This window comes from Triturus cristatus, chromosome 2_2 (genome assembly GCF_964204655.1).
Source record: "Triturus cristatus chromosome 2_2, aTriCri1.1, whole genome shotgun sequence".
Taxonomy (NCBI): domain Eukaryota; kingdom Metazoa; phylum Chordata; class Amphibia; order Caudata; family Salamandridae; genus Triturus; species Triturus cristatus.
The window spans coordinates 458,118,859-458,134,569 of NC_140582.1; the positions used below are offsets into that span (position 1 = coordinate 458,118,859).

General features: G+C 43.6%; 1 protein-coding gene across 2 annotated transcripts in view; it reads right to left on the minus strand.

The window, feature by feature from the left end:
* AFG2A (AAA ATPase AFG2A) overlaps positions 1–15,711 on the minus strand; it is a 1,612,935-nt gene that overhangs the window by 1,430,277 nt on the left and 166,947 nt on the right. For both annotated transcript variants that reach the window (XR_014978118.1, XM_085641546.1), the window contains exons 6-7: positions 4,145–4,274; positions 3,811–3,867 (exon numbers count right to left, since the gene is read on the minus strand). Coding sequence is in view for 1 of the 2 variants with exons in the window: in XM_085641546.1 (XP_085497672.1) it covers positions 3,811–3,867; positions 4,145–4,274 (187 nt within the window). In the remaining variant the exon portion in view is untranslated. The remainder of the gene's footprint in view (positions 1–3,810; positions 3,868–4,144; positions 4,275–15,711) is intronic.

The following is a 15,711-nucleotide window of genomic DNA, read 5'->3' on the forward strand; positions in this document are numbered from 1 at the left end:
TCCGTCCGAGAGACCTTTCCTTTTGGATAATACAGTTCTTTAAACATAGGATACTAGATATGATTTGGGATTAGGTTGACATGACCCTCAGACTTCTGTCTCCACATGTAGAGCTAAATGTCAAGTCCCCTTCACCCTCTAGTTGCACGTCAATCACACGTCATGCAGCTGCGCGCGCATCTCTGCCAAATATTTCTGCTGACATTGCAGGATTCTCTTATGGATCCGCCCATTTGTGACATCATGTTTAAATGACGTATTTTAGTTACACCCATGTTTACGCTTTTTTTGGTTACGTATGCATATTTTATCTCTCTTATCAGCTGTTACGCCTCTTGCATCTGCTTCACTGTAATGCATTTTCCTATAAAACTGATTATCTGTCAATAATGTATGCCCTTCCTTCCTGAACTTTCGTGGTGATGGAATAGAAGCCTGTAATTCGAATTACATTCCTTTGTATAGGAATAAAGCCTTTTTAAACCTCTAATACCACGGATTCTGCCTCTTATATTTACTGAGTTATTCTTCCTAGACTTTACCGCATAAAAAATAGTACCGGTAATGAAATATTTACCACAGAACGTTAAAAAGTCCTTCAAGACTACTGTGTCCAGGTTGGCCTATAGGAAGGGACTACTCTGCATTGGGCTCAGGTGGGACTTCGGCTCATTGATAGAAAAGCCCATGACGATCAAAGGCCAGAATGTTGCCTAGGAGTGGTCTGTGACTGACTGCGGTGAGGGAAGTCATGTATTCCTAAACTCCTAAGATGAGCCGCAGCCACAACCATCACTTTCATGACCACCCAAGGGGCTGTGGTAAGGTCGATTTGCAGCATATCAAATTGGAAATGTTACCACCCTATTGTATATTGAAGGTAACCTCTGTGGGGCTGTAAGACAGGTAAATGAAAATACATTGCCTACAAGTCCAGGGACACCATCTAGTCTCCATGTTTCAAAGTAGAGAGGATCTGAACAAGAGTGAGAATTCCGAATGTGTCTTTCTTCAACAAGGCATTTACCGGTCAGAGGTCAGTTTTGGACTGAGGCCCCCTTCATTCAGAACAAGGAAGTAGCACGAATAGCACTCCCTGTCCCTCTCTTAGTCTGGCACCTGCATGATGGTTTCTTTAGCTAGCAGGATGTGAACTTCTTGCATTAGGACTGTGCGTGGTCTACTGAATATCCTTCTGATGTAAGGGGAAAATGAAAGACAGGGCTAAGTCCTTTTGTTAACTTTGTAATATCGATCAATATAACCTGATGAATCTCCAGCTGCAGAGGGAATATCCTATCCTGACCCCTATCGGCTGGTCTTGGGCCTGGCAGGGCAAATCAAAGCAGTTTGGGAGCCCAGGCAGCTGAGGAGGAAAAAGCTGGTAGACAGATGTCCCTGCTGGTGTGAATAGCCCTGACTGCCACCATACCGTCTGGCATGAAAGGGTTGCATTTGCTGCTGCTTCGGTTGAGAAGGTTAGCACCACCAGTAAGCTAGCCCCTAAACCTTCTGTACTACTGGTGAAATTGTCAAAATGGGAAAATAACCCCAGGACCCGAGCTGTCGGCAACTATCTTTGAATCGCTTGAGTGCTAAATCGTCCTTCTCTCTAAACAGTCTAGGTCTGTCAAAGGGCATAAGGGATGCTTAGACATTGCTTGAAAATACAGTTGATCACATCCTTCTAAGCATTATACTGGCGCCAATGGCACAGCCTATACAGACTGTGGCATCCAGGCTTGCATGCAATATATACTTTGCTGTGTCCTGTTCATCCTGGATCATTTGGGCAAATGTGTTCCTGAGATCCTTCAGATTGGTGAGCAAGACCTCAATGGCCATCTCCCATAAGGCATGGGTGTACCTGCCCAGAAGGCATATCGCATTCAAAGAGCTTGAAGCCAGGCTAGCTGAGGGAAACATTTGCTTTCCAAAGCCATCAACGTTTCAACTGCCTATACAGGGTGTTAGAAGGTTAGCATCAATATTGACTTTGCATATACTTGCACTAAAGGCCTTTCAGGCACTTGATGTCTTGTCAAAAAAACATTAGGGTTGTCAGGGGCTGGTATGTGGCATCCAGCCACAGGTCTGCTGACCTGGGGGGCGGAGGGCCATGACTTAGTGGATATGAGAGTGTCTGTAGGGGCCATGTTGAATGTTAGCAGTGACTCAGATGAAGCTGAACCTGGATGAAGAATTTCAGTGACTAAATTGTCTTTGATTTCCAGAGTAGGTAAATGCAAGTTTAGCACATCTGCCGCTTTACGTACTACATACAAAGATGCACTTTCTTCCGTTGGAGCAGGTGGTGAGTCCAGGTTTGTTGCTGGTGAGGTATCTAGCCCACTGGCACTTTGCAAGTTTAAATAAAACTCTTCATCAGTGTAATAAGGGGGGGAACAGATTGTCCGCCTCATTGTCATCTTGCCCTGGACTGCATCGGAGTCAGAACTGAAGATTAAGAGAGCCGCTATAATCCAATAGTACTAACTTTAAGGGAGAGGCCAAGGATGAAGGTCCACCATTGAAAGGCTGTCTTAAAGGGACATCGTAATCCCCTATGGCGGTGCTATTGTAGGGTATTATGTGCCTATCAATGGTCAGAGGGGCTCCTTGAGCCCGTCGGAAGTGTCGGTGAGTCTCTCCGCCCCCTGCCTCCGACCACCCGCATCATAATGCGGCAGTCGGACTGCAGGACCAGATGTCGGTCGGGCCGCAACTAACAGCCTGTCGGTTGCGATCTGACCCACATCATAATGAGGCCCCAAGTTCCAAAGCCATTATAAGGGGCCATGACAGCGCCTTTCAAGACTCCATAGAGCAGTCTGCATTTTTGCTAGCAAGGAACTGAAGCAATGAAGAGATTATGCGCATTGCTAACGATAGATAAAGATAACCTCAGATCCGATGATCAGCTTGCCAAAGAAGCTCTTAAGCTCAAGACTTTTGCAATACTGTTGCCTTGAGGAGTTACTTATGGCTGAGCCTCATGGGGCAACATTCTCAGTAGAACATCCAGATTTACATTTCAGTGGAAATACACTCTAAGGAGACTAAAATATTCAATCAGTTTGCTTGTAGAAATAGGATACTCTCAAGGAGAGCAGGGCCTCAGGAAGCAACTTTAGGTTTACAGTAAAAGCTTTCATCAAAAGTAAATTTATACACCATAATAATAAAGCCAAACCCACCTTCAGCATTAGTAACATCAGAAGCCTACTTACTACTAACAAAGGCAAAATGATTAGAGGAAACCAACGATATCCAGCAACGCGAAGAAACCCTTGATCAAGCACAGGGCAACACTCATCACCCTAGTGCCAGGGAATATTTGGAACCATTTCCCAGCATTGCAACTGTAACAAAAGGCAAATGGGTGCTACGTATTGGACAGAATAGCTTTCTATTAACATTCTGAAGTTCCTTGCCACAAATATTCCACCTGGAACTTTAGAAGCTCTTTCTCCTGGACTAGCTGACGCAAGAGAACAAGTTTCTGCAATGTCCTCTTATCAGTTTATTTTGAATGATTAGTTCATATTGGCCCCATTAACTTCATTTTTTCTGGATTGCTGGCTTTGCCTATTATGTTCTTTCACAAAAGAACACCTGAATGTCTCTGGCACAATCCTGTCCTCTAATAAAATGTTTACGAAATAATATAAGTCCACAAATTCGAAAACAAGTCGTCCTTAGAATGATATTCATATCATGTAACTGAATTTTTCAACATCAAAGAGTGTAAACCAATATTGTAAAAGATTGCTTTCCATTGTATATATGTGATAAAACTAAAGTACTTACCGCATTGAGGCTTCTGCAAAAATCTGTCGCAACCTTGCTTCTGTCTCACCATAAAACCTGCAAGGAAACAAGCATCATTTACACATATTTGCACGACCCTATTGGAGTTCAAATGATATAGCATTCAGCAGTGATCTTACAGACTTCAAACGGCAGTTATAAATAGTATATGCAGTAGCCAAAAGAAGATTATGCAGGAGGGTAAAGTGTAAGCGGGTACCAAATAGGTTACAAATTAAGATTTCACCTGGTACACATGCAGCATCTAAATTTCTTGGCGAGACTTCTTTACATAAACCAAAAATAGTTGAAACATAATCTAAACTATACTTACTTGCTCAATATTTCTGCACCATTTATGACTGAAACATAAGCTCCAACTTCATGAGCAACAGCTTTGGCAATCAGGGTCTTCCCCGTTCCAGGTGGGCCATACAGCAATATCCCCCGGGGAGGAGGAATTCCTTTAAAAAACATGAAAAGCCTCATTGTTTCAGCAAATTACCCAAAATATATTTTAAACACACAATGTTTTGAAGCATTCAAAGAATACAACATGAGCAAACATATTAACCAATGAGGGCAACTTGATCACCCCTTCTTTACATGACATCATCAATTTATCTTTCATTTTACTGCATCTCATCAGGATACCCTACAAAACAAGCCGGTGATATAACGCATGTCCTGAAGCTACTCAGATTGCATCTTGACAATGATGATTTCTATATAATGGGAACATTTATCCTAACACAGGTGCACAATTCACAGATAATACAAAACACAATAGAAAGAGCGTGCTGATAGTAAATGTATCCACCTTGCTGTTATGTCCGTTCTTTTCCCCACTCTCAACTTGTGGTCATCCCTGCTACGGGTGGTAGGACTAGGAAATCACTTCAGTAGCTGTTTAAAACAAGAGCTTTTGATTGCCTGTAGAACGCATGCATGTGTACGTCATATGCAACACGTCCACACTAGGGCACATATGCCGCCGGCCAATGCAAGGTCTCTTTTTTGTCTACCCATCAGTGTAGACTGGTGTGGGTCGTAATTGGATTCCCTCACACTCAACAAATGTCTACTGAAATCTATCAGTCCAGCCCAAACTGTGGAGCCAGCTCCTCCCTGAAAGAGAAACCAAACAACCCAGAACCAGTTTTACCCTGGCTAGGGCTCATCGGCCAGGTATAGCTTTGTTCTAGTGACAGTGTGCGCACTTGACACAAGTCTGCGCATACCTGACCCACTTAGAGCAACACACTAAAATATACAAAAAAGATGTATGGATACATGTCCCACTTAAGATGCAGCCCAAGAAATTACCAGTGACTGATATTAATTCAAGCATTCCATTCATCACTTATTAGTATACTTTTGTGTGTCGCCCTTAGTGGGAGGGTATGCCCAGACATGTGTTCCAGGCACACTGTGTGACTGGAACCAAGCCGATGGCTGATGAGCCCTAAATAGAGCAAAACCAGCCCTGGGTTGCTTGTGTTCCGGTTCAGAGAGGACCTGGCTTTCCAGTCTTAACTGGAGGGTTCCCCGTGGAGCAGGGTCAAGACTGATTTGCATATGGCTAGATCCAAACTGAGGTGACATGGTGTACAAAATAACGATGGACTGGGATGTGGCCTAAGTAATTACCAGTGGTTTAGATTAAGTCAAGCAGTCCATCCATACCTTTTCTGTATACTCCCATTTATGACATCACCGGAAGTTGTGTACATGACCTTTGGTTTTGGTAACATCACAGGAAGTGGCATTTTTAAAGATGTGCAATAAAAGTTAAATAAAATAGAAACATTACAAGGTAGACAACTCTATTAACAGACCACCATATGTTCACTAAAGTGCAGCTATAGTAAGTCAGTGATGCAACCAAAATATGCCAAAGGCAAAGCCATTGCAAGGTAGGGGCATATTCATCATAGAGGAGCCCTAAAGTCATCACATACCAGAGTACAGTCATCAGATTTCCAAGTACAGCCTCAAATAGCCCAGGAACAACATATTTCTGCTCAGGCGCAACCATCATATTGCTAGCTATAGTAACAAAAGAGCTCAGTCATTTGAGACTGATGTGGATGGTGCATGTATTAGAGTTTCTGTTTCAAAACAAGTATGAGCACATGCTTCCAAAATGTGCCTGTGTTCCAACCTAACAACTGAGTGTGTGCTCTGGAAACTCTGATGGCTTTTCTAGCGGCATGTTTAGCTTAGCCGCTTAGCTACCTATTGTGAGATATGGTTAGAATTGCACATAATAAACATATTAGCCATTTCTATAGCACATTTCAAAAATTCTATTGCTAGTAGCGGATTTAGTAATGACAGGGGCTACAATTCCACCAACTCAATAGCACTTATCACATAACCATCAGAGGAGTTTAACTTGTGACTCCAAGTTATACGTAAGTTTCTGCAGTCAGCATTTTCAGTGTTGATCTTCTGCACTTCTGTTTCCAGACCAAGAGCGATTACACATTGGTGCCAGTGTCGTTCAACCCTAACCCTCAGACTCAAATAGATGCACACAGAAAAAAAGGTAAATAGAATAAAACAAGAACACCCAAAAACCACAATAATTTAATAAGCTCAGCATAAAAACTGGCTACTACAATTCAAGACAACTCACACATGCATTCCTATTATATTAAATTTGCATCAGCTGCTTTCAAGAAAGGTGTCACAAGTGTATTACTTTGAACAAATCATCCTTCCTTTGAGTTGTACAACATAACTTTTTTTTTTAGATAGTAGTACACAGAGCCGCTGCCTGAAAAAGCTGACCGTTCCAACAAATGACAATGAACTTTGATAGCCGTAGGTCCGTCTGTGCACTGAAGAATTCTTAAGAGTTCATGTGTCTGTCTGTCCACTGAAAAACACCTAAAGATTGAACATATGCTTCTACCTCTAGGTCTATCTGTATTCTGCAGAAAGGCTAAGAGTTGAGTATATGCTCCTGGCCCTGCTCCTGTTTGTGCACTGAGGATTCCTAAGGGCTGAGCATATGCTCCTGAGGTTTGAACACATACATTGGGGAATGTTTGAGGGTTCAACATGTGCTTCAGCCCCAGTTATTGACTGAACATTGAACAATGTTCTTGGAGCACTAAAGTGTGGCATGTGAACTGTTCCTGGCCTCAGTTCTGAATGCAGTGTGGAGAGAGGGTCGCGTGCAGCACTGCCAGATCTCTCAGTGCCAGCAGGAGACTGTATCCAGTACTGGACATTTGACAGCTTTGAGGAGTAACGTGAAAGTTCAGGACTTGCCAACAAGTAGTGATGATGACCTGTGACAAAGACAGATGGCATGCTCCGGATTCTACCTCTAGGTCTGCATGTGCTTCCAGATTATCTGTTTGATGCTAACAGGACAGTGTGCTCCCGCCCGCGCTTTCATACTGTAGTATGGTAATTGAGTAGGGTTTCATTGTTGGGAACCAAGGCAGCGACAAGAAGGAATTAGATTGTTCATTAAAAGCCTGGAAAGGTGAACTCCACCCTTGGAGAAGTGGAATCAGCTTGTAACCTTACTCTGAGGGTGACAAGTGATCTATGTAGGCAAAACCCCAAGGGCACATTAATAAGCTACATCCCGACATCAAAGCATCTCCACACCGGACCAGCCACTACTTCCCCAACTGTGTTACGCATCCAACGTAACGAAAAATCTGAAGCATCCATGCAAAATGAACTGACTAACACCTAAAATGTCACTTGACACTTGGACTGAATCACAGTTTAAGAAGGTGCAACCTAGAGACTAGGTATACCCCAATTAACAAGATTCAGCAGGCAGACAGCCTGATTATGCATGACAGTCACTACCTCGGAGAGTCAACTGTTTTCCTCAGTGCCACCACAACCGGCAGACTACAAAAAGAAGTGGCAGGATCTCAGGAAGTACCTCCACTGCGCTGCATAGAATGGAAGCAACCGCTGACCTTAATATATCCTTCCCAAAGCAACCTGGGCACTGTTATTCATTCAAAAGTAGGACACATAAACATTAGAAAGTTAAAAAAGGATGTGATAAATCAGAAACATAAGGGAGTCAGCAGCACACAAGTTAAGCTAAAACCAAAGAATGCAAACCCAGACTCTGAAGGCCTGCTCACGGATCCCCATGCTATGGATCCCATGGGTCACGCAACGCAGGGCTGGATGCACGCATCTTGCATGGTTCATAGTGCCGCCATCATGTATTGAGTGGCTTTTGAATAGCTAATTGAGCAACGTTGAATACTGATAGAAAAGTGATGCATCCTAGGTCTTCATACATTTGTAGGACTGAGTATACTTAGCAATTATTTCCAGCAGACCAGCTAACTACGGATGACACCAGGTGCTTTTGAGATAGGGGGTAACAATTACAACACCATTAGGAAGGGTTGTTTAAATCTTCTGAATACAATCATTGGAAAAGTGAACATGAAAAACAAATGATAAAGAGCATGCCTATTTAAACAGAAACAAAAATAAACGCATGTAAATATGCTTCCCAACGTGCCTAAGAACCATTTTATCAACCAGATACCATTTAATACAGGTCAACTCTGGCATTCACACAACTCTGATTTTAAAAACTTTTTACTATTCTATTACTGATGAATATTTCTAAAGATAGATCAACCAGACATCTAGTGTGTAAATGTTTGCTTATTTTGGTATGTGGTGCCAAATCTCTTTTCCGAAAAATATTTGTACTCTGTGACCGCCATAAATAAATGACAAATACATTATAACCTCATCAGACTATTTCATGCTTCCAAAAATGATGGAAACCGAAAGTACCTCAAGCTTCATTAGGTCTCGCTGAGCCCAGCACTTGCGCTGCCTCGGAGAGAAATTTTGTATGTGCACTTTTTAAAGTGCTGCTTGCTGGCCTAGCGCTTGCGTGCATGTGAGCGGTCAAGCGCGCAGCCGCCATGCGCTAGGCCAGCCAGCAGCACTCAGGGGAGAGTCATCGCGATCACTTTCGCTTTCACAGCGATCGTGATCGCGATGACGTTTTAATCGCTGCACCCGCGCTTTACTTTTAACATTAAAAGTAAAGCGCGGGTGCCGCGATTATACCAAAAGTAAAGTAATAGAAAAAACATCTATTTCTTTACTTTTGGTATAATCGCGGCACCCGCGCTTTACTTTTAACATTAAAAGTAAAGTGCCGGTGCCGTGATTATACCAAAAGTAAAGAAATAGATGTTTTTTCTATTACTTTACATTTGGTATAATTGCGGCACCCGCGCTTTACTTTTAATGTTAAAAGTAACGCGCGGGTGCCGCGATTATACCAAAAGTAAAGTAATAGAAAAAACATCTATTTCTTTACTTTTGGTATAATCACTGCACCCGCGCTTTACTTTTAACATTAAAAGTAAAGCGCGGGTGCCGCGATTATGCCAAAAGTAAAGTAATAGAAAAAACATCTATTTCTTTACTTTTGGTATAATCGCGGCACCCGCGCTTTACTTTTACCATTAAAAGTAAAGCGCGGGTGCCGAGATTATACCAAAAGTAAAGAAATAGATGTTTTTTCTATTACTTTACTTTTGGTATAATTGCGGCACCCGCGCTTTACTTTTAATGTTAAAAGTAAAGCGCAGGTGCCGCGGCTGCCTGGCGAGCGCTTGTGTTTGGCTGTGTCCAATGGAGCAGGCTCAAGGCTGCTTATCATGAGTTGCTGCCTATGGTGAGCGGCACACTCACCTTACCCAGCTCTTTTATTTTGCATGTACCAGTTAGTTTTAGGAATGGCCTTTTGGTTGTACTCAGTTTCCACACTACAGGCCTCTGCAGCCTCTCTTTTCATTAAAAAAGCAAGCGTTGCACTACACTATTTTACATTACATATGTATCTCGCAAGAAGGCAAGGTTGGATTAAAGACATCAGACTTTGAAAAGAGAAGTAAAATGTGATATTTCGATATTGTTTAGTGCTTCTACAGCAACCATTTTCAGATCACTGTCTGCTGTGTAACGTTAATCTGCATGACTAATTAGCAAAGCATGCTTGACTATGAAGCTATTATTTTTTCCAACGTATTGGAGTTATATTTAAATAAGCAAGGTCTCTTTTCAAACAAAAGCTCTCCGCTTGTCCGTCAATTAGGTATAATAATGCTGTTTCGGCAAAGGATTCTCCTCATTACTACCAGTTTAATTCCTGACTATAGCAATCAATAGCAGGAAGGTGATCCGTAAACTTTTGCAAAGTGTCTGTCTTTGAGCTGCAACGCGTGGGGATTTTTTTGGTAACTTTTGAATTGTTTGAGCTAAAAAAGAAACCCTTTTTAATGTTAAAATCTATCAATTACGCAGCAGAGGGTGAAATCAGTGGCAAGTGTGGTAAAACTATAATTACATGGAAAACGCCACAACTGCACAATCGTGTTTTTCCAGAGTTTCTTCCTGTAACAGACCAAAGAAGCAGAAGCCACGCAAACCTGAAATTGGAAAAGTGGATTTTCAAAGGCTCCCAAATCAAGTAATGAGCATTATGTTGGCTCAAGCAGTGAACTAGTCCTTTTCCAAAGGTGAAGATAGGGCACCGCTCTGGGATTTTTATTTTATTTTTTTATTTTATGCGTTTTTATATAGCGCGGACTTTACCCGAAGGTGTCAGGGCGCTTCACAATAGGAACAGTACTGATACATGAGGAGAAAATTTACAAGTGAGCATGTTACAAAAGCAAACGTTACGTTACATGAGGAAATAGTGACAATTGTGCAAGTATCAAGAGCAAACAAAATACAAGTGGTAGCAAACGATACGTTACAAAAGGAACAAGCATTGGCATAGCCAATAGGTCTCGCCTTTGTGACCTTATGAGTGTTTAGCCATGCAACAATTGATGTTGTTGCACCAAGGATAATGTGCTGGATAACTAAACACTTATAAGGTCCCAAAGGCGAGACCTATTGGCTATGTCAATGCTTGTTTTTTATAGGCCGTGATAGCGGTATAAGCATGGACTTACCTGCTGGAGATCTGATTTTGTTTTTGGGAGAATGGTTCAGTTTGTCACCATGGCAAACAAATACCTGTGATCTGTAAAGTGGCTGGCATCTGGGCTCAGCTGGCACTGGCATGTCTTATATCTTGCCACTTTAGCTGGCACAGACAGAGGTATTCATTGGGCATGCCATTGCAGTCATCACATCACAGGTGCCTACCTCTCTTTGCAGCACACACGCCTACAGGGCCTTAAGCAGTGGCCTCCAGTTTCAAATGCTTGGCACTGGGCCGCTGTGGATAGATTTGTTCCTGAGAAACACAGAAGGTAGGAGGAAGGAGGAGACTTCTCTCAAAACCTTAAAGAGAGACCAATCAGAGGCAGCGGGCTACCAGTTAAATGCTTCCTGCTTCAAAGTTTGACCTGCTCCTTTTCAGTTCTATTTCAGTGTGGCTGAAATTGCACTGAAGGCTAGGCCTCTACGTCTACCTCTCGTGTGGAAACGTTTTGTTATAGTAGTAAAAAAAACGATTTGCTTTCCTGTAGTGATGCTTTTACTTATTTGTTCAGTTCTTTCCTTAAACATTGAAGCTGGTCCTTTCCAAAATACATTTTTAACCTTCAGAAAACAAACATTACTGGCTGCAGTTCACTTTCGGATCCTGGTGCTGCTCATGTCACCTCTGAGGCGAGGGTCGCAAGTAAAGTCCCAGGGGTAGCTAAAGACGAGCCATGGGTCGCAGCTGCGACCCATGCCGACCCTTAATCGACGTCCACGTAGAGAAATGTTTTCTGGGAGTTGTAGTTGAGATGAATGAAATAGTAAGATGTCATAAGTGGTAAATGCAGGGCGTGTGGTGGTGGTATGTGGCCATGGTTTGGATGCTTAAGCCATGTTTTGCACCCATTCCATATGCTGGATCTGATGCGCGCCTCTACTTCGGCGAGTCTGTTCTTGGGAATCAAGAGTGGCAGGATCCTGAGACGATAACTGAATCTAGACCCAAAGGGAGCAGTCCAACTGGCTCCATCGTGGAGAGTCTTGTTTAGAGCTTGTTATTGTGCCTGCATCTTATCCAGACCTCTGTTGATGTGAATTCACAAGTAATGAAGTCCTTTTGAAGCTCACCTCATACTGTAGCCATATAAACTAGCTGCGGTTGTAGCCTGGTCACTGGTAAGGCGACGTACTGACGCTTTCTACCTTTGTAGAGTGACAAAATCACATCATGGTGGTAAAGGCTCTGGTCCAAATCCGATTGGAGCACGGTCATAGTATGTACCTCGCATCACCATAATGAACAGCAGCTGGGGCAGAAGGCAGCAGTTTACCGCATTATGGGAAGAAATATGATGATATTTCAGCATAACATCGTCTGCTAGAAGGAATGTGTATGTAATGGTTCAAAACCATGACCTTTGTACAAAAGGCCGTAGAAGGAAAAGCCCCAGGTTTTTGGCCTTTAAGCTAGGCCTGCTCAGAAGGTGGAACTAACTGAAATATGCCAGTCATTCAGCAGACAGGCAGCCTAGAGTGGTCACACTGTACACTGGCGCTATTTCAGTAGCTAGGGCTAAAATCTGGACACCCCACCCCCTCGACGCTGCACGCACAAACAAACCTCAATTTTTAGGTCTCGCTGAGCCAGCGCATGAGTTGCTCTGCGAGACATTTAGTAAGCGGCTTTTGAAAGTGCCACCACAGGCTTTTGGTGGCCTCAAGCTTGCGTGCACGCGAGCGAGCACGCGCGCAGCCGCCATCTGTCTTTCCTCCGTCACACAACTCCCGCTGTCTCCTCCTGGTGGAGGGCATACGTGGCTTCATACGGTTTTGGAGACACTTACCTCTGTCCCTTATGGGTCGAATAGCAATTGTAAAAATTATCATTCTGCCCCGGTGTCTATATGCGCTACAAAATTCTGGTGTTGCCCTGAGCTGATTACGAACATTGGAACCCTGCAGATAGTTACCTGCTCTCCCTGCTTGTCCTGTGGTTGCTGCTGGCTCTCATTTCTCCCGCCGCCGCTTTGCTGACTACGCGGCCGCCGAGAGGAGAAAAACTTCAGCCCCCAGAATCCCCAGCCCCAGGAGCAGGTGACGCTAATCACGCGCCCGGAGGTCCTATAAAAACAAGCACACCTCCGGGGGAGCGGGTGTTGCCCTGAGCTGATTACGAACATTGGAACCCTGCAGATAGTTACCTGCTCTCCCTGCTTGTCCTGTGGTTGCTGCTGGCTCTCATTTCTCCCGCCGCCGCTTTGCTGACTACGCGGCCGCCGAGAGGAGAAAAACTTCAGCCCCCAGAATCCCCAGCCCCAGGAGCAGGTGACGCTAATCACGCGCCCGGAGGTCCTATAAAAACAAGCACACCTCCGGGGGAGCGGGTGTTGCCCTGAGCTGATTACGAACATTGGAACCCTGCAGATAGTTACCTGCTCTCCCTGCTTGTCCTGTGGTTGCTGCTGGCTCTCATTTCTCCCGCCGCCGCTTTGCTGACTACGCGGCCGCCGAGAGGAGAAAAACTTCAGCCCCCAGAATCCCCAGCCCCAGGAGCAGGTGACGCTAATCACGCGCCCGGAGGTCCTATAAAAACAAGCACACCTCCGGGGGAGCGGGTGTTGCCCTGAGCTGATTACGAACATTGGAACCCTGCAGATAGTTACCTGCTCTCCCTGCTTGTCCTGTGGTTGCTGCTGGCTCTCATTTCTCCCGCCGCCGCTTTGCTGACTACGCGGCCGCCGAGAGGAGAAAAACTTCAGCCCCCAGAATCCCCAGCCCCAGGAGCAGGTGACGCTAATCCGCGCCCGGAGGTCCCATAAAAACAAGCACACCTCCCGCGTCGCGGGACGCGCGCGGGCGGACGCCGGGCTAAGCCCGGGCAAAGGGCGGGCCCTCTGTGGCCCTCAGTGGCCGAGGTTGGCCGGGCAGGGCCCCGTTATTTCCATATTGCTGCTCACAGCATGTACATTCTCTACAGCTATTGAAGGCGATAAAACGGTGAGGGTGATACAACTATACAACTATTGACTGGTCGCATATATAAACTATACATTGACAGTTGATTCTTAGTATATCATTGGTTAATTTATTGTGTATTAGTTTTTTGCTTTTATCCTTTTACTTGATACAAAATGACAGCCAAAAAACTACGCTCTGGAAGAGTCTTAGGGGGGAGATCATGTATTAAAACTAGGTCCAACCCCCTGAGGAATAATTTTGAACATAGTCTACAATTGAAGGGACAGATGCAGTTGTTTAAACTATGGGAAAAACCAGAGAATAAATATATGGAAGTTCCAGTCACTACTGACAATGAGACAATAACTACGACGGAACCGCAGATAGAAGCAGCCTTCGACACTAACTCTAGGTCAGCTACGGAAAAAGTTTCTCCCACCTTACTCCTGACTAAAGATGTAGACATCCTAGCATGTCCTCCCAAAGGAGATAATTCAGTCTTACTGAAGGCAGATTTGAAAGGTTTTCAGTATAATACTCCTAAGGTTACAGAAGAGAAGGTGGAGGATATAAAAGAAATCTCTATTCCGTCTAGTATTGATCTAGAATTGTGTGGTCGTTATATGGGTGAGAGGGTTGTGAAACAGCCTGATCCTTGTATTTCCTTAAACGGAGCAACGCCTTCAGGATTACGGCTATATAGTAGCACCCCCTCTATGACATCTAATGATATTTTTTCACTGCAGAGCGATTTGAAATCTCCTCAACTTAACCTATCAGGTATCTGCTCTCTTACTGCACCTGAATATATAAAAAATGAAAAACCAATTTCTGATTCTCTGATAGCACTTGAGCATCTGCTGACCTCCATATTAGGTTTATTGAATAAATTCGTTGGGAGCACTGACTGTATTATGGATTCAGTTACTGAAATATTGAAAGTATTAACTGCCAAAAATGCTGTGAACAGGTCTATTTTTCCTATCGAACCTATTGCTCAGAACGTTATTGATAGTAACATTGCATTAAGAAAAAATGTATCTGCGGGGTTGGTATTAAAAGTAGATATTCATGAGCCCTCAACCTCTTCTTTACCAATCTCTGCATCTTTGAGGAAAGAATTAGAACCGATTTTGAAGGAAGAACAATCGGCAGTGGTTAACCCAACCGCTGGAAGCGAATTTTTTCCTATTTTTATTCAGGATAAAAAAGAACCTGAAGGTATTGTGGTGACTACTGGGACAGTAATAGAAAAAAGCAGAAAGATTAAAGGGAAAAATAGGAAACCTGTTCGCAAATATAAGAAGAAAAGACAGAGGAAAATGATCTTTCAAGAGCATGTAAATACAGAAGTAACTGATGGTATAGAAACTCTAGATAGTTTAATACAGGAGACTTCATCTATTGAGGTTGCTGGTGGCCTCACCGATCCTCTAGCTGAAGGCCCCCCCGGTGTCAGCACCTTGGATGGAGGACCCCTTTGTTCTGAGGCTGGTGGGATAGAACCTCTTGAACCAAAGGATGAAGTTACAAGTAATAGGCCTATTGAAAAAATAGTACTTAATCCATCGGCATCTACTTTTTGGCCTTTAGCGCATGTGACCACTAATTCATCTACTGTAACACTAAAAACTTCCAACCCATGTGTGGATACTTTGTCACTGGATTTTCTCCCCTTATTCGATTTAGACCTTAATATGAATAGATCATGGTTGCTGAATTCCTTCAAGGACATTGAATGCTTAAAACTTATTTTGTCAAGCGACATTGATTTGGTTTCAATAATGGGGTTTGAAAATGGTCCGCGCGTAAGGGTAAAATTCTGTTCAAAAATAATTGCGAATCTTGTCCTCCAACAAGCGGAATCATTTCAACGTAGAGGGATTGATGTGCTGCCCTTTATTAATAATGGAAATCATATGTTCTTTAGAAAAGGAGCTTCTGAGCTGGGACTTGGGCAAGAAGACCCAATTA